Source organism: Podarcis cretensis (assembly GCF_951804945.1).
Source record: "Podarcis cretensis genome assembly, chromosome: 17".
NCBI classification, from domain to species: domain Eukaryota; kingdom Metazoa; phylum Chordata; class Lepidosauria; order Squamata; family Lacertidae; genus Podarcis; species Podarcis cretensis.
In genome coordinates, this window is record NC_137187.1 from 11,391,275 (window position 1) to 11,413,930 (window position 22,656).

Consider the following 22,656-nt stretch of genomic DNA (forward strand, 5'->3'; position numbering starts at 1 on the left):
CTAAAGGTAAAAAGGTAAAGGTACCCCTGCCCGTACGGGCCAGTCTTGACAGACTCTGGGGTTGTGCGCCCATCTCACTCAAGAGGCCAGGGGCCAGCGCTGTCCGGAGACACTTCCGGGTCACATGGCCAGCGTGACATCACTGCTCTGGCGAGCCAGAGCCGCACACGGAAACGCCGTTTACCTTCCCGCTGGTAAGCGGTCCCTATTTATCTACTTGCACCCGGGGGTGCTTTCGAGCTGCTAGGTTGGCAGGCGCTGGGACCGAGCAGCGGGAGCGCACCCCGCCGCGGGGATTCGAACTGCCGACCTTTCGATCGGCAAGCCCTAGGCGCTGAGGCTTTTACCCACAGCGCCACCCGCGTCCCTACCACTAGTCCTACAAGCCCCCAAAGAGCAGCACAGCTCAAGGCTCCTTCATCATCAGCCAATGGTTGCAAATCACAGCTCACTTACTCAGCCTTGCTTTTTGTGTGCCCAAATTCAAGCCAGTTTATTTTCCCACCAGCAACACACAAGCAGAACAGGTAGACTGTCCATTACAAGAACATCTGCAACTCTCAGCTCCCACAAAGGAAACACCATTGATCATTTCCGACTCTTAGCATGCAAACAAAAGATGGCTGCTCCTACATGTACGGTATATATGTCTGTGGGAAAGCAGCCCCACATTAGCTTGGTCAATGGCTAGATTCACCTATAGGGACCTGTCTTTATTCTATATCCTTGGGGAATATGCATGAGGATGTTGTACAGCAGGACTAGACAGAAAGTAGATTAGGATCTACTGGCAGAATGGGAGTGATTCGCAGTAGGCTGATAACTTTTTAGAAACTCCCATTTAAAAAAAAATAGCAACAGCAAAAAGGTGTCCCCTGCCTCCCCACCCCCACCCCACTTTGCAAAAGAAAGAAAGAACAATGGTTGTTATCTGGTGTGTAGTAACTCAGATGTCAATTCCATACATTATATAGGAAGGCTATCCCTCTCATGGGGTACTGTAGGTAACAGAATCATCCTGTAGGTAATTCTGCAATGGCCACTGTCCCCACCTACCACCCTGAGTCATTATTTTGTACCTAACTTAACTGGCAGAGAGGGACGCAGGTGACACTGCGGGTTAAACCACAGAGCCTAGGGCTTGCCAGTCAGAAGATTGGTGGTTTGAATCCCCGCAACGGGGTGAGCTCCTGTTGCTCGGTCCCTGCTTCTGCCAACCTAGCAGTTCAAAAGCACATCAAAGTGCAAGTAGATAAATAGGTACCACTCCTGCGGGAAGGTAAACTGCATTTCCGTGCGCTGCTCTGGTTTGCCAGAAGCGGCTTGGTCATGCTGGCCACATGACCCGGAAGCTGTACACCGGCTCCCTCGGCCAATAAAGCGAGATGAGCGCCGCAACCCCAGAGTTGACTGCGACTGGACCTAATGGTCAGGGGTCCCTTTACCCTTTACCTTTAGCTGGCAGATCTTGTGGGGGCCAGAAAAAACATGAAGTAGCTTGTGCATGCCTGAAGTCCCACGATGGTTGCGCTAGACCAGTGTCAGGGACTGATAAGGAGTATAGACAGGGAACGATGTTGTGGTTTGCATCCTACACTCTGCTTATTCTTCCAGTGTAGTTAAAATGACACTAGTACCATTACTTGCTTATGCGGGAGAAACCTGAAATGTATTAAGCACGCAATAGGCATCTCTCTATATATTACACACACGGTGGCTGCAATCCAGCACAGACTTAGAAATGATAACGAATGGTTTTACATGTGCCTAACAATGTGCTGAGTTTATGGTGACCAATGCAGTTCTGACTTTCATGATTTCCTCCATTCTTGGTGTTTGTTGTTTTGTTTGGAATATGTTTGCATTTTTCTACAATATGTCACATATTTAAGTAGCTTCAAATAAAAAAAAATAAAAGCAGTTTATTACGTATTCACATTATTTAAAATAGCTGTGCCGTTTTCTGCTTTAAAATTCTAGGAACGCATTCACACTAACCACTTTTTAAAAAATGCAAGCATGGCTGAGATTCGCACCCAAAAGGCCATGCTTGCTGGGGCTGATGGAAGTTGTAGTCCAAAATATCTGGAGGGCACCAGGTTAGGGGAGGATGTTATAGGATTATGCACAGTTGGGCTGGAGTGATACCTTTTCCTTAGTTCATAATCAGCCAGTGTTTTGCTGGTTCAATCAGAAAAACTATATTGTGTCAGATAATAGGATGGGTGATACCCACTCTATATGGCTTTTCCCCCCCATGGAAACTCCCTAGTTACAGTGGTACATCAGGATGTGAACAGGATCCGTTCCGGAGCCCCGTTCACATCCTGAACATAACGTAAGACGCGGCGTGCGCGGGTTGCGTTTCGCCACTTCTGCGCATGCACATGACGTCATTTTGAGCATCTGCGCATGCGTGAGCGGCGAAACCCGGAAGTAACACCTCCGTTACTTCCAGGTCGCCGCAGAGCGCAACCCGAATGCGCTCAACCTGAAGTGTATTTATCCCGAGGTATGACTGTATAATTTAGTGATATTCCATTTAAACTCCCCAAATAAATTGGCCTTTCAATATATAAAAAATATAGCCAGATTCCTGCTTACTTTGACCCTATGAGCATGACAGTTTTATATTGCTTTTCATCACTGAGTTACAGTTTCTTCTGAAGAATCCTGGGAATTATAGGTTGGTGAGGGTGCTGAAGATGATCTATTGGGGATCCTGGGGTGCCTGTCTCACCCTCAACGATCTATGAGGTGGTAGAATGGACTGTACCACAGCGAACTGCATGCAGGGGAGACACTATTTCTGAATGCCCTTCCACATATATTACATTAAGTAGCTAATTAACACTGATGGGTGAATGTGTCCAGCCTAGCTCTCTCCCCCTGCTGTGCTACTTATTTTTGCTGGAAGCAAATTTTTCTTAAGGAGCATTCAAATATGTGGTTTCCCCCACCTGCCTTATGATGTGGTGAGGTCCATTCTCCCACCTCAGGTTTCTATCACACTGTGTGTGTAGATGGAGCCCATAATTCCCAGGCTTCTTTGGAAGAAGCCGTGGCTAAGTGTATCGTGCCAATCTAAATGTAGCTCCTAGTTTAAAGCTGTAGGCCTGTGATGCCCTTTGCAGAAGAGGAACGGTAGGTCTGGAATTCTGAAGGCCATAGATATAAGCTTGGATCTTAATCACTGCAATAACCGAGATACTGTGGGGCCTTCTGTTTGAGCAGGCGGAAGCATAAGACTATTGTCTCTTTTAGGAATGACTGTGTGCAATCTGAGGTGTCAAACTGCTGTAAGTTTTAGATTTGTTGAGGAAATTCCACAAGATGGATGATCTTAAAAATATATCTCAAGTCTCGTGACCATAAAATTAGATCAAATCATTGGTTAATCAGCCCCAGCTTTTTAATTAAATCACTGCTGATTGCTTAGAGATTTGACTTAATTAAATTAAGATGCTGTGGAAGAATTTCACACCATTTTGCTGTTTCAGAGAGGCTGTTTTGAGTTAACCCTGCCCTGCTCAAGTTTTTTTACTAATGTAGCTTAAGGTCCTTAAACTTATCTCAGTGGAGTTTCATGTGCCCACCTACCTAGGTTTCCCTCTACCTGAAACCCTCCAGATGTTTAAGACTACAATTCCCATTAGCCCTGAACTTTGGCTATGCTGGGAGAGAGGTGCACGAGGTTGGAGAAGATTGGTTGACACCACTGAGGACCTGACTACTGGAATGTAGGGTTCACACTTTTGTGTATGGGTAGTGCTCACTGGAAGGACAGATCCTGAAGCTGAGGCTCCAATACTTTGGCCACCACGTGAGAAGAGAAGACTCCCTGGAAAAGTCCCTGATGCTGGAAAAGATGGAGGGCACAAGGAGAAGGGAATGACAGAGGACGAGATGGCTGGACAGTGTTTTTGAAGCTACCAGCATGAGTTTGACCAAACTGTGGGAGGCAGTGGAAGACAGGAGTGCCTGGCGTGCTCTGGTCCATGGGGTCATGAAGAGTCGGACACGACTAAACGACTAAACAACAACAATGCAACATCCTGACTGATGGCTGCCATGTTTTATTTACCCTGCTGCTGTTGCCTACTATGCTTCATGTTACTGTGTGGGGTGTGGATGTTTCACAGCTAACAGTTATTTCACAAAATGTAGGCCCCTTTGCTTATTATAACGCAAAGAAAAGCGGGATGTGCATTTATTTCATCCAGGATTCTGCACACAGTTTCTTCTAAGCACTGTGAAATTAGAGGCGGCATCTGAAATTGAACATTAGATATCAAAAGAGAATAGCAAAGATGGTCTGGAGAGCAGCCATGCACCTGGGACTGGCCGTATGTGGGGCAAGTGGCAATGTCACACTCTGCTCACGCTGATGCTCCACAAGGACAGAGGGGGAAAGAATTATATGAAAATTAGCCCTGAGCAGTTGGCTGCCTTGGAATGTCCTTTCTACCTATTTTTAGAACTCAGCCGCAGCCTTTCCCCACTGCTAAGTTTCACCACCACCACCAGTTCTTTGTCGACACACAAAAACAACACTCTCCGTCTCATGAGTCATTATTACTTTTATTCATTATGTTTACACCCGTGCACGGTTCTTGCCTGCGACAACAATCTAGCATCCAAAGCTGCTCACATACAGGACAAATAGGTTTTCTAGCACGTTGTGACATTTTACTTTTTACTTCCTGCGCTAGGGTTGAGCCTAGGGGGTGCAGAGTGAACACAGAGCGGAAAGCAATTTCCTTAGTGGACTATTTCGCCCCAGTATATATGCTCTTTACCAGATGGAGCAATGCTGCGAACCTCAAGGCTTGCATGCTGCATGCACGATTTGTGTCAAATTTCATTTTTGGTCTCAGAATAGCTTGGTGGGTACTTGGCACTTGTTTCCTTTTAAAAATAAAATTTAAAAAACATGGATGGGGCGTTTTAATTATAAACTGAGCACACTAGACAAGTTCTACTCCAATCTTTGGTCTTTTGTACTGTAAAATTCCTGTATGTGGACCTGGACGCCATACCCTCCAACATTTCTCCAATGGGAACAGGGGCATCCTAAGGAAAAACGGGACATTCCAGGATCAAATTAGAAACTGGGATGGCTTCTGTAAATCTAGGACTATCCCTGGAAAATAGAGACACTTGGAAGGTCTGGAACAACCCCAAGGGCTGCTTGGCCTTCCTATCTGTGTGCATGCTTGTCTACTATTGCGACATCTAGGGTTCCTTTTGTGCCAAAAATTGAACTAAGTAGCAGCAGCATGCAGTACGGTTGGAGGGGACTGAGCCCAGCTGATGCTTTTCACTAGCATGGAACTGGATTGCAAAGCGATGTCTACAAGACCTGGCAGCTCCTTGGCTGTTGTTTACTGCTGCCAAGCAGATTAGCTCACCACCGAAGCCTTGTGTGACCGGCTTCACAGTTAGGCTGCAAACAGGCAATCGCAGATGGAGAGCAATGGAAGCATGGTCTCCTTCAACAGTATGCCACCCCCCAACTCTAGCACTGGTCAATTTACAAGGATAATGGGGGTGGGCAGCCTCACTTTAAAGGTGAGAGAAAGTAGTGCATTTATTTTCTCCAGCACCTGTTTTTAAAGCACTACCAATGGAATACGTTCACATTTTCATGTCCTTAAAAAACGTTTTTTAAAAATATCTTTCCAGGCAGCTCTAAGCTACTCCAGATACTGTGCTACTCATCATGGGAACCATCACAACCGTCACACCAAAATGAGCACAGTATTCTTCTGGGGGTACTACTAGGAGCTGGCACTGGTTTCATCCAGTGATGCTTGACGAGCTACAGAAACTTGCAAAAACCCCTTGGATCGGAGTCTGTGATAGTGTAGGAAGAAATAAACATGTGTGCCCCACATAATGTCAACTCCACCATTACCCTCCCAACCTGGAAAGTTATACCAGTAATCTGAATTCAGCAGAGACGAGGAACCTCAGGCCAGCAAGTCAAATGCAGGCTTCCATCCGGCCCTCAGGCTACATCTTCAGCCGCCCTGCCCTAGGACCTCCTTGCTTGCCTGGAATGTGCCTTGAACTATGAAAATACCTCTTGCTGGTCTGGATGGAGGAGACTGAGATTTGGGTAAATATCAAAGCACCTGACTTTTGCAAGGTTAGAATGTAAGAGTTGTATGCACTGATCTGCCTACTTCCCCCCCCCCCGGCCCCATCCACCCCCTGGTATGTGGCCCCCATAAGGTTCCCCATGAAAATATGTGGCTCTTGGGGGTGAAAGAAATCCAAAGAGGTAGGAAATCCACATGTGTAAAAACAAAAAACACCAGTCAAAGGCCTGCAAGTCTCCAGTGGCAACAGAGATACATATGCCCTTGCTGGGCTCGTTGGCAAGTCTTACTCATATCTCTCTCCAGCATGATTCATTGCTTAAAACGTGGCAAAAGCTTCCAGAAATTGAGGGGCACCAAGAACAGATGTAAGACTTGGGCAAACCAAAAGGAGGAATGAAGAATGGCTTTCAAAACTGAAAATAGATAGGAGATGTCACTCATAATGACAGGTCACTTGAGTGGTATGCATAAATATACATGTAAACTCAGTTATTAATTGTTATATATAGATATAGATATATAATATCTGTGCTTATTATACTTACTCTTCATAAAGCTTATGCACAAGTGGCTTATGCCTTTATATATTATTCAACATCTTTAAAAACACATTTAGTGCAACAAATACACAGAGACCTCACCTTTCTGCATACAATTTGCATAAAATGGAATATGTACATTTAAGTGCTGAAACCAAGTTTGAATATGGCTGAATAAAATTATGCAAGGTCTACTGATGCAGATCTTTTAGGACTAACATGTTTTTATGTTTCATATAGATATCTATAAAATCTTCCCAGTGTCAAAGATATATTGCTGTATTAATAATTTTGGACATGATTTAAAAATAAAAACAAAACTTTCAAAATAGGGTGCATCTATGCCACTGACAAAATGGTTTGCTGGGCATTCTCTAGTCTTTCAAGTGCTTGGGGACAGAGAAGTGTTAGGGACTCCTCACAGATAATCCCCAACACAACACACTACAAGTCCAAGGATTCTTTGGTTTTGCAACAGTTTAAACTGATGCAAAATCGATATGTTTGTGGTCTACATAGGTCTGGCTTATGTGCTTGAATACATAGAGGCTGATCATTCAATGGCGACTGTATCTGTATTAGCTGATAAACACCCACAGATACAGAATTGGATGTCTTCATTTGTCCAACAATTTGAAAGGCTAACAGTGCCATCCTATGGTTATCTACTCAGAAGTAAATGCAATTTAGTTCACAGGACTTTCAGGTAAGCGAGCATAGGATTCAGCCTTAAAAGTTGATTGGAGGGTACAATAATCAACAATACCAATTGCCACCAGTGGCAGTGTCGTTTCCAGTTCAGTATGCACCTGTGTTGACTCTGAGTCTATTCAGTTCCTTCCTTCCTTCCTTCCTTCCTTCCTTCCTTCCTTCCTTCCTTCCTTCCTTCTGCAGATTCCCATGTTCTTATTTCTAGACAATACTGCTTCCACTTTGCAACCATGCCTTTAAAGCGGGAGTAAATATAAGAACAGAGCCCATCACAGACACCACCAAAAATAGCCATAGGAAGATACGGTCAAGGACCTGAGCTACAAACTTCCAGTCTTGCACCACCTAGAAAAGAAAATTATGGCCATGAGTTTCACAAGTATTTTGCACAATTGAAGAGCTGCTTTGAAATACGCTTGGAATTTAGTTATCAATTTGTATAACAATTAAGTTTATCATGAACAGTTCTCTCAAAGTTTCTGCCTTTCAAAAAAAACACCACTCCCTGTGGCCTTGGATATTTATAAATGAATATAAATGGCATTTTTAGCTAGCATAAACCATAAGACAAGTCAGGTGCAAACAATCACTTTTTAACTATCTAACGGGATAGATAAAAGGTGAAACATGGCTCACTCATGGATATGAGCCAATTTCAAGTAGACCATCTAGGATTAAGCAAATGCTGGGCTAGGGGACTCTTGGCCTGATTCTGCACACACAGTCAGCCTACCTTTTTTGGACTAGAATCCCCATGTTGACTTAGTGTGACTGATACGGCCTCAGCCCAGTGTACCTGAAGGAGCGTCTCCACCCCATTGTTCATCCCGGATACTGAGGTCCAGCTCTGAGGGCCTTCTGGCAGTTCCCTCACTGCAAGAAGTGAGGTTGCAGGGAACCAGGCAGAGGGCCTTCTCGGTAGTGGCGCCCACCCTGTGGAACACCCTCCCATCAGATGTCAAGGAAATAAACAACTATTTGACTTTTAGAAGACATCTGAAGGCAGCCCTGTTTAGGGAAGTTTTTAATGTTGGATATTTTATTGTGTTTTTAATATTCTGTTGGGAGCCACCTAGAATGGCTGGGGAAACTCAGCCAGATGGGTGGGGTATAAATAATAATAAATGTTGATGATGATGATTATACCTGCCTGTTTTTGAACTAACATACCTGCCTAATAAAGTGTTCCTTTTTCACGTGCCCAGAGATATACTTTATGGAATCAGCAGCCTTTTCCAGGAAGGCAATCACAATTTTTTCTCCGTCTTTGAATTGTTTGTGTTTATGTTTCCTCGTCGGCTTTTCTTTCCGTGTCCCTTTGGGATCAGAGAATGAATAGCGATCTACATGTCCTTTCATGCAGAGCAGCCTGGGGAGTTTTTGAAGGAACAGCCTCTTCACCCAAGGAGCCATCGGGTGGTAGGTGGCGGAAGAACGATGGTGCACGTTGATTACAAAAACCGTCACGATGATGGACAAGGTGACAAAAATCATGATGAACAGCAAGTACTCGCCAATCAAAGGGATGACTTTGGAGGAAGAGGGGATGATTTCTTCAATGACTAAGAGAAAAACAGTAAGGGAGACTAAAACCGAGGTGGACAGCGAGAGTTTTTCTCCCTCATCAGAAGGCAAGTAGAAAACAAGCACAGTCAAGAAAGATAATCCCAGACATGGGATGATTAAGAAGAGAGTGTAAAATAATGGCAGTCGTCTTAAAACAAAAGAATAGGTAATGAAAGGGTAGGAATACAATCCGTCTTTTCGGTTTCCCTTCATCCCCTTGGCATTTAGGATTTCCCATTCTCCATTATCAAAAAAATCCGTCCTGTCCACATTTTCATCGACTAAAATTAGGTCCACCATGTTGCCATCGTAGGTCCACGATCCGAATTTCATTGAGCAATTCTGTCGGTCGAATGGGAAGAAGGTGACGTCCATAGTGCAGGAACTTTTATAACTGGCTGGAGGAGTCCAGACTACTATCCCATTGTATTTGACTATTGCTTTTGTCATCAAGGAACCTTCAAAGCGCCCATCAGCACTGGAAAGGGGAGAGTAGGGAAGAAAAACTATTTGAATAGTGTTTCCAAGCTGCTGTTTCCAATTCTTTTTCTTATATTCTGATTTTGCTTCCCATCGCTTTGGTAGATGGTAGACAGGTATGTAATCATAAACAGGTTGCAATAAATTGTTCCATGTTTCAGCAGCCTTTTAGTACTTATTCATCCATTGATTCCAGATGTTCGTAATCTGCCTTTCACCCACAAGCTCCCAAGGCAGCAACATTAAAACCACCATTACTAATAAATAAAACAAAAATTGCTCAACAATATAAAATTCATTACTGAATTGAGTCCTAGGTTTACTGGTAGAGACAGAGCATTTTGGAAATATGCTTTTGTTCTCTCCAGGGCTACTGAATGACCAAATAGGGGCAAATGTTTGTGGTGACTGTAAAAATTGGGAGGTTATACTGCTGGGCCTCTCCCCAAGATTTTACTCCATGTCTATAACACCCTCCCCTTCTCAAGGTCCTGGCACAGCCCACCCCAACTTGCTGGTCCCCTAATGACATGCCTACTGTAAGCCCTTGGAAGAGAAGGAGAATAGGACCATGTTTTGGGCTAGAAAAGAGGTGGAGAAAGCAAGGGTAATAATCTACTATTCTCCTATAGCCACTAGCTCTAAGTAACTTCAAATACATATGTACACATTCTTCTGTCTTGCTACTGTTCCTACCCACCCACCCATTTTGTAGGTCAAATTTTTGACTATAAGCTCCTTGAGCAGGCATGGCCAAATGTGGCCCTCCAGCTGTTTTGGGACTACAATTCCCATCATCCCTGACCACTGGTCCTCTTAGCTAGGGATGATGGGAGTTGTAGTCCCAAAACAGCTGGAGGGCCAAAGTTTGGCTATGCCTGTCCTTGAGGCTTAGATCTGTCTTTTTGCTAATGTCTTTTGGCCCTCCACATTTTACTGAATGCTGACTCCTAACAGCCCCAGAAAGTGTGGCTAATAATCTTGGCCGATTGAGAGTTTGAGTTCAGTAAAATCTGGAGGTTCACCACACCTGCTTCATACAGTACACAGATGTTGCTATACAAAGAACATAAATTATCTGCCTTTCAGCTTCTCTCCTGAGACCCCTGCACACAAGTACGAAAAGTACTATAAAAAATGAGTGTCGAGATCTGTATACTCACTTTTCAAACAAAACAATATCTGGGAGCCAGAGAGATTCAGATGGAACTCGAATCGCGGTGATTCCACCATAGTCCTCCGGATTCCAGCACAATTTTTGGTCAATCCATTCCTGCAATAATCAGCAAAAGCACCACTGTTGCTTGGTCAGTTTCACAACAAGCTGAATACTCTAAGGAACCAAATTAGAATAATTCTGTAGCATCCATCAGCTTCAAAGATGTCCCAATCATGAATCCAGTTTCAGCCCACAGAAGCACATATTACAGTTGCCATCAAACACGATCCACAGAATTTCACAGAAACCAGACAGGCCAAACCTGGGAAGGGGGTCTCTGTCCTGAATATTCACCTCAATTTTTAATGAAAAATTCCTTCCAGCAAATCCAGTTTAGGAACATAGGAAGCTTATTTCTTAAATTAAACTTAAGGAAGGAAACGAATACAGAGCAGAAATCTTCCTTATGTCAAGTCCACCACCTAAGTACTGTCTGTGCTGGGTGTTAGCAATTCCCAAAAGTTTCAGACGGGAGTCTTCCACAGCCCTACATGAACCTATTAGGTACTGAAGAACCTGGGAAATGTTGCGTGCAGTAGTAGTCTACTACTAAGCAATCAACTCCTTGAAAGATTCCATCAACAGTGTCTCCGAAAAATTTTACACATCACTTGGGAAGGCAGGCAAACTAATACCAGTGTACTGGAAGAAGCAAAGATCACCAGTGTCGAAGCAATGATTCTTCAGCATCTACTTCGTTGGACTGGTCATGTTGTGCAGATGCCTGATTATCATCTTCCAAAGCAACTACTCTATTCCGAACTTAAAAATGGAAATCGTAATGCTGGTGGTCAACAAAAGAGATTTAAAGACTCTCTCAAGGCAAATCTCAAAAAATGTAGTAGAGACACTGACAATTGGGAAACACTGACGGCGAGCACTCCATTTGGAGAACAGCCTTTACCAAAAGTGACATGGGCTTTGGAGACCCCTGAACTCAGGACGAAAGGGAGAAACGTGCTAAGAGGAAGGCACACTTGGCAAACCCCCACCGTGATCAACTCCCACCCAGAAACCTATCTCCCCACTGTGGAAGGACGTGTGGATCCAAAATTGGCCTCCATAGTCACTTATAGACTGATTGTTAAAACCATGTTTATGGAAGACAATCTTACTAGGCTACAAGTGATCGCCAAAGAAGAAGAAGAACTAAGCAACGGTTGCTTGCTTTCAGCATCCCTGCCACAGTGCCCTAAGTCTTTACCATCCATTAGTTATGAAAATATAGGGGGAATGTGTGGCTGATATCCTACCCAGTAGCCAAGAAAGAAGTAAACTTGCCTTCATCTCCCAGCGTTCTGATCAATGAATGTGAAGTCACTAGCTCAGGGGTACATCAACTGCTTTGCATGTAGAAGGCCCCGTGTACAATCCATGGCGCCCCCAGGTAGGACTGGGAGAGAGAGTCCTCTCTGAAATCCCGGAGAGTCGCTGTCTGTCAGAGCAGACAGTACTAAGCTAAATGAGCCTATGTTCTGACTTGGTATAAGGTGGTTTCCTATGTTCCTATGAAGATTAACAAACACTTTGACACTTTGAATTAAGTTTGAATGAAATAAGTCACTAAAAACCTACAGGACTGCTTACATTTAGGTTTGGGTTGCTTCATGTTGAGTTATGGCACTGTGGGTTAAACCACAGAGCCTAGGGCTTGCTGATCAGAAGGTCGGCGGTTCGAATCCCCGCGACGGGGTGAGCTCCTGTTGCTCAGTCCCTGCTCCTGCCAACCTAGCAGTTCAAAAGCACATCAAAGTGCAAGTAGATAAATAGGTACCGCTCCGGTGGGAAGGTAAACGCCATTTCCGTGCGCTGCTCCGGTTCGCCAGAAGCAGCTTAGTCATGCTGGCCACATGACCCGGAAGCTGTACGCCGGCTCCCTCGGCCAATAAAGCGAGATGAGTGCCACAACCCCAGAGTCAGTCACGACTGGACCTAATGGTCAGGGGTCCCTTTACCTTTACTTACCACCACCCTTAGTATGTCTTTTGGCCTCAGGCACAGCATAAAAAATTCTGGTTATGTTACAGCCACACAATTGCTTCAGCGCATACCTGCACATGTGGCTAAAACTCATCATAAGGCAGTTTTAAAGACATGGCTACTGAGTGCTAACACATTAGTTGGAAGGCCCTCGACCAGCAGGGCTCTATGATTTTTGTGTGGACATGCTAGAGATCTCCCAGGCAAAACAAGATATATTGAGGCAACAAGTACCATCGAGACCAGAGTTTCCCAAACTTGGGTCTCCAGATGTTGTTGGATTACAACCCCCATGATCCCATCATGATGGGAACTGTAGTCCCAAAATAAGCTGGAGATCCAAGTTTGGAAAACCCTGATCTAGACCTTTGAGCCTGAAGCATAGTTAATCACAGCTCTTTTTCACAAGTGCAAGACACAAAAATCCATGAATCAGATGGACCATCTGAATGTCTGTCTTTCAAAAAAAATTAAAAACTATTATATATTTATTGCTACTACTACTATTCTCTGCTGCTTAGCCTTTAACAGCATCTTGATCTGCAGGCATTAGCAGGTATAATGCTTATTTCTCTGCTGTTGTGCAAAGCTTCCCAGATGATTTGGAGAGCTCAAAGTGCTCTTAAAGGCTCAAGAGCAAGCCAAGTCACTTTTTTCTGGTCAACTGACCACCATATGTTGACGTCATGTTGCAGTGGATAAACCAGGCTATCTGAGTAGCATCATGCTTACAGTAATAATCAAAGGAAAGGAAAGCACCTCTCCCCTTATATTTATTATTTATAAGTTTTTAGGTTGCGCTGCGGGAATGCAAGAGAAGGAAGAATGTGTGAGCTTACTAAAATCAATATCAGCAATGAAAGCATCTTCCTGTAGAGAGTTCAGGGACAGGACTCTTACAAGATCCTCCCTTCTGCAAAAAAAAACACCTCATGATACTTCTGAGTAGTTATGGATTTCTCAAATACACTATTCTGGGTGTGGGGAAGGTGTGAGGTCAGTAGACTAAATTTAGTGCTCTCTTTACCCCAGGTGAGGGGAACCCTTGGGCCTGCAGAAGCTACTGAACTACAATTCCCATCATTCCTGGCCACTGGCTGCACTTGCTGAGGTTGATGGGAGCTGTAGTTCAGCAACACCTGGAGGGTCAAACGTTCTCTACCTCTGGCCTATTGCCTTTGCATTGCTTGGGCCAGGCAATGCTGAGTTGAAAATTAAACATTTGCTTCTCTCTTTCCTTTTCTAGCAACAGGAAGTAATGAGCACACAATAACCTGTAACCGGGCACAACCTTGTGACAGTGTCGTTAGAAGAGGTAGAAGAAGAGTTTGGATTTGATAACCCGCTTTATCACTACTCGAAGGAGTCTCAAAGCAGCTCACAAACTCCTTTCCCTTCCTCCCCCACAACAAACACTCTGTGAGGTGAGTGAGGCTGAGAGACTTCAGAGAAGTGTGACTGGCCCAAGGTCACTCAGCAGCTGCATCTGGAGGAGCAGAGACGCGAACCCGGTTCACCAGATTACGAGTCTACCACTCCTAACCACTACACCACACAGGTAGCCTGATTGTATGCAAACTTTTTCAGAAATATGTCCCACTCTGCATCTTGAACCTTCTCCCCAGGGCTGGCCCAAGATAGTTGGCTGCCTGAGTCGAAAGACAAGATGGCACCACTCCCTACGCCATGTGGTGAACTCGACTGGAGGGAATTTTACTTCAACACTGGCATCATTGCACATGGCAGCAGTGGGCTAGTTCAGGGGGTGCAGAACAGGTCGTGTGGCTCAGACACCTGCTCTCCAACAGAAGGAAATGGCTGGCAGGGTCGCTGCCATTGCCATCAAACTTTACAGTCACCTAATTTTGCCTGATAGTAGGGTCGGCCCTGCCTTTATTGCTATTTCTCTGCTCGCATTTATTTGCTTGCATTTATAGGGCTTCCCACATACACATGTAGACATACACAAACACATAGTGCTCAAAAGTTGTGTTTACCTGCATTTTGAACCACATTGGTGGAAGCCACTTGGGCAACAATTTAGAATGGTGAAATAGCAAGTGCAAAAAAAAGGGTTAAGCATCCCTCCTTTCACTGCTTCTCCTCTCAAAATCCTAGCCCTGAGTGTATGTTTGTTTTTAAGGTCAACATTAAGCTCTGCTCCACAGATTTGCCTGCAACATGCAGTTAGACCCTCAGTTTCTCAATTTCCTATCATTATTCCTAGTTAAGCTGCTCTGTATAATGTACTCAAATCATCTTCCTCTTTAATGCTTACACACTTCAGATGCTAATAATCAATTATACTCTTCAAGTAGCTGACACATCTTTAACTCTTTCCATTACTTTCCATTGTGCCTCTTTCTTCAAGACTTCTACATTTACTTTTGTGCTCTTCTCTGTGGACAGGTTTACCCTTATTTTAAGGACCACAACGAATTATTGTGGTTATGGATTCATCTACAACAACAGTTCTTCTGAGGGGCAAACTATACATTATGTTAGGTGCTTTACTTTTAAGTGCATGGTTGCCTTACACAAATTGCCTAGCAATTGGCGGGGGGATGGGACATTATTATTTTTTTTTTTTATAAAAGATTTTTATTAATTTCCAATTTTTTAACAGAAACAAAAAACAACAAAAGAAACAGACAAACAAAAAACTCATGTTTTCATAACCTTATTTTCATAACCCTCTTTTCCCGGACTTCCCCATACCTTTCCCTTTTTGCATCCTTAATTTAGTACCATTATTCAGCAACCTATCTTGCCCAATTAAATATAAATTTATCCTCTTTCTCTATTCCACCCTTAATTTTAAACCCAATTATCGCTGCAATTCTACGTCTTCTTTTCCCTCAGCATTTTAACACTCCTCAGTTTTATAATAATTCTTAAGATACATCTTAAATTTCTTCCAATCTTCTTCCACAGTCTCTTTCTCTTGGTCGCGGATTCTGCCGGTCATTTCTGCCAGTCCCATAGGGACATTAACCCTTTATCCCCATTGTGATTCCAATCTATATTAGGCCCCTCCCATCTCTTGCAGTCTTCATTAGGGGGAAACTCTCATTCACTTCAATGCAAAATTTCCCCCTCTATGCAAACTGCAAGTGCAGGGCCCCCAATATGGATAGGGATCATAGCAGTAAGCAGAGGGTTAAATCTCTCCCTCCTGCCCCCACACTATGGTTCCCCCTCAGCTCAAGGGGACCATGCTGTAAAAAACAAAAACAAAAAAATCCAAGGCACATAAAGGCACAGGTAGGTGGCTAACACGAGTTTGGCCCAACCATGAGACAAGATGAGGTGACCACCACAGGCGGCAGAATTCACAAGGATTGCAGATCTGGCCTTCAAGGAACACATAGCCCATTCCTTGGAAGCCAGATCTGCCTACTCCTCAGCAACCCCCCTCAATGCCTCCTGTACAGTGGCCTTTTGGAGGCGCTGCTCGTGTCTTCCCGTCCTTGTTCCTGACGTAGATTTTTATTCCCTCCATGTTCCCTGGCAGGGGGGAAGCCATCTTGTGGTTCACCTCAGGTTCCAAAATGTCTTGGGCCAGCCCTGGGATAATGCAAGATGTAGTTACGGTAGGTTCTCAGCATGTGGACTGGGAATTCCCCAGAGACTGTGTGGAAAAGTCACAATCTTCCAGACCCTGTCAGGAGGCAAGAACGGTCACCCATTTTGCTGGCCGCTTGAAGAGCAGCTTAGTATGAATCACTGAGCAACAGCAGCACATTCCAATATATGAGCAGCAACTTGCAGCTTAACCCCGCTCCCCGTTTTGTCTTTTTACATTGACTGAAGAAAGCTTTTGTTGATCAGATGATATTGCCAATCACCCTTGTGCCCTCTAAGAGAGAAAGAATAGTCCCCAAGGGCTGCTGTGGTCTGCCTTGCCAAGACAGTAAGCCAAGGGTATGTTTACACGCCTTATCCTGGGGTACAAGTTGAGCTGCAGTCAGGCACGTAAGGAGCCAGGGAGCACTTCAGAAAGTGAGATTCTGGTTTATTTTGAATCCTGGTGGCTCACCCCAGCCCCAGTTCAGCAAGCCCAGAGGCAAAGATTTGGCAGAAGGAGAAGCAAAAACTTAATAGTCACTCTACAGATTAATTTGTAAGCAAATTAAAATTGATTTAGGTTAAATACGAATAATTCAAGTGTTTCTCAGTCGCCACCACTCATTTACCTGGAAACTGGAGGGCAGGGGTAGACATTGATGTCTTAACTGAGCCTCTGGGTGACTGTAGAATAGTTCCTGTGTGACTGATTGTTTTCCTTAAATCGCCATACATGAAAGGATGAGTAACATTTCCAAAATGAGAGCTGAAAATTCAAGGACGGGGATTGACAAGTCCCTGTGAAGAACAGGACACTATAGCTGTTCCCTCTACTCCATGGCTCTGGCCCTGTTTCACAGTCCTGGTGGGATATATCCAAACTGGTGCAAGGCAGAAAGAAGGCTGTTGCTTCAGCAGATCTTTCCCTCCCCACCCCAAGCTGTGCACAGGGAAGGGGTTTCAGCCCACAGAGAAATATTTTTGGCTGACAGGAACCAGCATGGCCACTGCAGCGAGTTCTCTGCTGAACCTTTTAAAAGAATTTAAGCTGATGGCAAAACTCAACTGATTTGATTAAGTAGCTTTCTACACAGCTTCCTGGCTGGATCATACTGCCCAAGGACTGTTACAGATTGCCCTATCACAGGTGCAGGGGACCTTTGGCTCTCAAGATGTTGCCGAACTATAATCCTATTATTTCTGGCCATTGGCCATGCTTCATGGGGGTGATGAGAGTATGACCAATGACCAGGAGTGGTGGGATTGTAGTTCGACAACATCTGGGGAGCCAAAGAATCCCCACACCTACCCTAAGATATGAGAAGAGGGAGAGAGTGGTGACTGGCTTGGACTTAAGGGGACAGTGCACTAATAATAATAATAATAATAATAATAATAATAATAATAATAATATTTTACAGTGGTACCTCGGGTTACATACGCTTCAGGTTACATACTCCGCTAACCCAGAAATAGTGCTTCAGGTTAAGAACTTTGCTTCAGGATGAGAACAGAAATCATGCTCCGGCGGCGTGGCAGCAGCAGGAGGCCCCATTAGCTAAAGTGGTGCTTCAGGTTAAGAACAGTTTCAGGTTAAGTACGAACCTCCGGAAAGATTTAAGTACTTAACCCGAGGTTCCACTGTAATTATATCCTGCCCTCCCCAGCCAAAGCCGGGCTCAGAGCGGCTAACAACAGTAAAAATAGCACAGTTTACATAAAATCACAGTCAATTAATTGAAATACATTCTAAAATCAGTTCAGAATCAAATTAATGGCAACCATTGGGCTAGATTACAGAAGTAGAGAAGGGGTCAGACTGTGCCTTGGCCAAAGGGCTGGTGGAACAGCTCTGTCTTGCAGGCCCTGCGGAAAGATATCAAGTCCCGTAGGGCCCTAGTCTCTTGTGACAGAGCATTCCACCAGATCAGGGCCACGGCCGAAAAAGCCCTGGCTCTGGTTGAGGCCAGCCTAACCTTCCTGTGGCCCGGGATCTCCAAGATGTTTTTATTTGAAGACCGTAAGGTCCTCTGTGGGACATACCAGGAGAGGCGGTCCCGTACGTACGAGGTACACTCAGAGGGGAATTTAAGGGAGCATGAGCAGTTTGCCTGCACTGGGCGCCAAGCTGAGAGGGCACCGCAGGGGACACAGCAACAATGATGAACAACAGGAGGTGGGAGGAGGCAGGGGTCCATCAAATTTTGGTGTTGCACAGGCCACCACTGACATTTCAAAGCCCAAAGTCCACCACTGATTCACTATGCCATCATCAACATCATCATCATCATGCCCCAACCACTCTGGGTGGCTTCCACCACATATAACAACTTAATAAAACATCAAACATTTAAAACTTCCTGAATGCAACACATTCGGGCCATCTCAAATCAGTATGACCTTCTTTTCCACTGTAAACCATGCTCAAAGAGGTCACGATATCAGGAAAAAGCTTACATCATAAAACACGTTGGGAAAACTCACAATTACTAGATATTAACCAAATGTAAACAGCCATGTGTACAATAATAAGCTAAACAAAACTTATAATATTAACAAATACACGTTGTGTGTGTGTGTGTGTGTGTGTGTGTGTGTGTGTGTTTATTAAAAAAACAAACCTCAGCTAATAAACTCAATCTGTCCCTAGGCATTAGCTTTTCTTTTAAAAAAAGAAAAAAACAGCTGAGGAGATGAAGTGTTAATAAACATAGCACAACACCATATGTCTTCCCATAGCAAACTCCGAGTTATCCTGAAGAAATCATGTATATGCTCCAATGCTTTCTATTTACCCAGTCCCAAGGAAACAGCTTCCATATAAAAGCCAGTTGCTGACATCTCTCCCTTGATCACACTCTAACTTTCTAGGGGTGCCTCTTCCTTTCCTCTAGACTGGGGCCTCATCTGCACTGTGCATTTAAAGCAGTATCATATCACTATCAACAGTCATGGCTTCCCCCAAAGTCCTCTTTCAGAGAACCCTTTCTGCATCAGCTTGTCTGCCACAGGACTTCTGCAAACATCTCTATGTATTCTAGAAGACTGAAATGCACAGCTGGCTCCCTCAGGTCAGACTACCCTGAGACTGGATGTTGAAGGGAATTATATTTTGAAAACTGCTGTTTACTAGACAATCGATTACCCTCCCCATTTTGTAATACGAGGGCACAAAGCTGAGCCCAGACATTTTGACACCTGAGGCGCACAACAAAATGGTGTCCTCCCTCCCACCAAGGAAGAAGAGGTGAGTGAATATCTATACCAGGAACAAGGAAGGAGTGAAGTTCTACATCGGGGTCTGCTACCCCTGTGGATCCTGCTGCCTGAGGCAGTTGCCTCATCTTGCCTCATGTGTGGGCCGGCCTTGCAAGTGCAATAGATTTATCGCCTATAGAGACCATTAATCAGCATTGCCCTGAAGTTGTAACCCAGTTAGGCCATAGTATCTGGGATGTAAGATAGCTTAATTCAAGAACCTCCCTCTCCACATCACAGTAGAACATTTACTGTAAAAATTCACTGACAATGATGAACATTTACACTGACTGCGCTGTCAAATATCTTACCTGTTTCAGCCATACATTAGTTGTCATCAGCTGATTCTTTTCATCCTGTGGAGGGGGAAAGAAGCAGAAATCATTTATTCTTCTGAAGAAAAAAAACAACCTCCCAGCATTCTCCAAGAATAAAGAGTCTGCAACCATTTCAGAGTTTTCCACTTTCCAGTCCAGTCCCTTGTGTTAAACAGATAACCTAAGGGCTGGATCTACACTGAACTAAAAAAACACTAAGAAAAAAGTTATATAGCTCTAAATGCAATTTTCCATTGACTGCTGTACAGCACCCCCTGAGGTCACATTTTTATAACGCATTTATAACATTATAACTCACCACTATAGATTAGCCCCTGGATTGCCTTATTCACATTCACATGGGAGTTTAATGTGGATTTGAAACTGCTTGCATCCCTCACTTTTTATGCTGTCCACATGACGTCCTCATCCAACTGGTAGGCCACACTTTTACTACATTCAATTCAAATTTTCCTGATCTGAGGATAATCTGATCACATGTTAACTGACTGTGGGTAAGTTTCCCCCCCCCCCCAAAAAAAAAAAGGTGTGGGACATATTTCCGCATTCCTATTCCCATTTTGTTTCCGAAAGCCCAAAGGATTTTTGGGTGGTAATTGTTTTATTTTTAAAATGTAGCAGAACTGCTCTATAGAAGGCAAGGAAGGAAAGGGGGATCCAGAGAAATAGATTACATACCACATCTACTAGTTGGGATATCTTTAATCCAAAGTACACCTTTATGGTATCATTGGAATGTTTCACAGGCCTGATCCATTTCTGATACCCTTGAAATAAGTGCCGCAAAAGTGCATCTTCATTCTCGGCAAATGAGCTGAACACAGTAAAAGCTGAAAGACAAAACTAAGAATTATTGAAAGAACGGTAGGGTGGTGGGGTGGGATATTCAGTGCTAACTTTAATGGTAAATATTCTGCCATGTGAGACTTCAGTGGATGGGCAGGCTGGCAAAGGACAATTTAAATATGTGCTCAATTTAATTACTAGTCATAGGGAAACCCAGGACTATGCAGAATTCAGAATAACAGCTCACTTGGATGGAGCTAAAATAGATGAGCCTGTGCTGAAGGTCTATATATAAAGGAAGATCTGGGTGTAGTCAAGAAAGGTACCATTTTGATATGTTTTCTTAGAATTATTTTCCAAAACATGCTGTTTGTTTGTTTTTTGCTGTCCCCAACAAGAAGCACTTTTTAAAAAGAGGGTAATAGTTTGGATTACCCCATCCCTATGTTTCAGCCACACTAAGCCAACCAGGAGACCAGAACTCCCAAAACTTTAACAATACAATAGAGTACAGTGGTACCTCGGGTTACATACGCTTCAGGTTACATGCGCTTCAGGTTACAGACTCTGATAACCCAGAAACAGTGCTTCAGGTTAAGAACTTTGCTTCAGGATGAGAACAGAAATCGTGCTCCGGCGGCACGGCAGCAGCAGGAGGCCCCATTAGCTAAAGTGGTGCTTCAGGTTAAGAACGGTTTCAGGTTAAGTCCGGACCTCCGGAACGAATTAAGTACTTAACCCGAGGTATCACTGTATAAAAATTTGGCAGATGCGGCTTTTCACACCTTGTATGACAATCTGCACTTGCCAAAATTCCCTTTTACCAGTGATGTTGGGTGCCCATTGAGACTGGTAGGGTGCAGCCAGAGCCAATGACAGACAGAGCCAACTAATTCTATTTTTCTCCTCCCTGGTGATTTCTACAAAGACAACACTGAGACTAAGGAAGAAGAAGCTGGCAGCCAGCCAGTGCCATTCTCTGGATTGGTTGTAAGTAGGGGTGTAAGAAGGCATTGTGTGGCTATTCCCTCCCCCCCACAGGTGGAATAAATGAAGACAACGGACACAGAGTTTTAGGTTAATGGGCGAAAATGGCCACAACTTTATTGATTACAGGAAAGAAGGGTATTGGCTTTAGGCATTGGCCCTAACCGACTATCCGGTCTGACCGGGAAGGGTTAAACACCAACAGGGGGAGCCACCCGAGATGCATATCCCTAGGCGCTCCCCGAGGGGTTACCGCTCGGGGGCGCGCTTTAGGCCCTAGCCTCCGTAGGTTTCGGACGAGGCGTCGCCCCTCGGAGTCCTTTAACGAACTACCCTTCAAGCATTGGGGGAGGTGATGGCGTTCCTCCCCCCCAACCTCATCTGCATGATAATACCCCGGCCAATGCCTACCGCCAAAACCGAGGGAGTTGTGACGATTTGCTACGAGGTAGGCGAAAAAACCAAGTGGCTCACAAAACCAGCCAATTAGCCAAATGGAAAAACTCCTACCAGGCCCCTTGCGGCGACCAGCCGAAGCCCATAGCAAGGTCAGTGGCAAAACCTAAAGGGCGGGTGGGTGGGAAACTGCGTCGTCTCCAGGGAAGAAAGGGGGCGAGCCAGGGGCTGCCCTGACCTTAAGTGGCCCTAGGAAGGCCCGCCCCTGCCGCCAGCCAATTGGCTGGCGCCACAGGGTATGCTAATTGGGTGAATCCCTGTCTCCTGCGAGGCTGACGCCAGCCTCGCAGAGTGAGTGTGGGCGGGGTCGTGATCCCACAACCCCCCCTCCTCCTGAAGATCGGAAGGGGCATTGTTCTCCATCCTGTCTTTAGCACATACAGCACTGTTTCCATTCTGCTGCAGTTTACCTCACTGTCCACCATGGACTGAAAATAACAACAACAGCGAATATGGGTTTTATTCTCCAGACTGATGCTGGTGCAGACATGGAACAAATAAGTGAATCCTAGAAAACCTGCTCCCTGCTTTGCCGGTCTTTTCCACCTGGCCTGGGAGGGCAGGGCCCTGACTGACTCCAGCTAAAAAAGCTAAGTTGCTGAAGACACCAGAGACCATCTTGCTTGTCTCTTAGCACAGATCTAGATCATCAAGCCTCAACT

At 44.6% G+C, this 22,656-nt stretch overlaps 1 protein-coding gene across 2 annotated transcripts in view; it reads right to left on the reverse strand.

Annotated features, from left to right (window-relative positions):
* Nucleotides 1-22,656, reverse strand: part of CHRNB3 (cholinergic receptor nicotinic beta 3 subunit) — a 319,642-nt gene that overhangs the window by 292,449 nt on the left and 4,537 nt on the right. The window contains exons 2-6 of one of the 2 annotated variants that reach the window (XR_013834318.1): nt 20,444-20,595; nt 19,739-19,783; nt 10,567-10,676; nt 8,528-9,401; nt 5,941-7,702 (exon numbers count right to left, since the gene is read on the reverse strand). Coding sequence is in view for 1 of the 2 variants with exons in the window: in XM_079959586.1 (XP_079815712.1) it covers nt 7,559-7,702; nt 8,528-9,401; nt 10,567-10,676; nt 19,739-19,783; nt 20,444-20,595 (1,325 nt within the window). In the remaining variant the exon portion in view is untranslated. Of the gene's footprint in view, nt 1-4,584; nt 7,703-8,527; nt 9,402-10,566; nt 10,677-19,738; nt 19,784-20,443; nt 20,596-22,656 lie in introns of those variants that run through there. The other variant, XM_079959586.1, reaches the window with a different exon arrangement.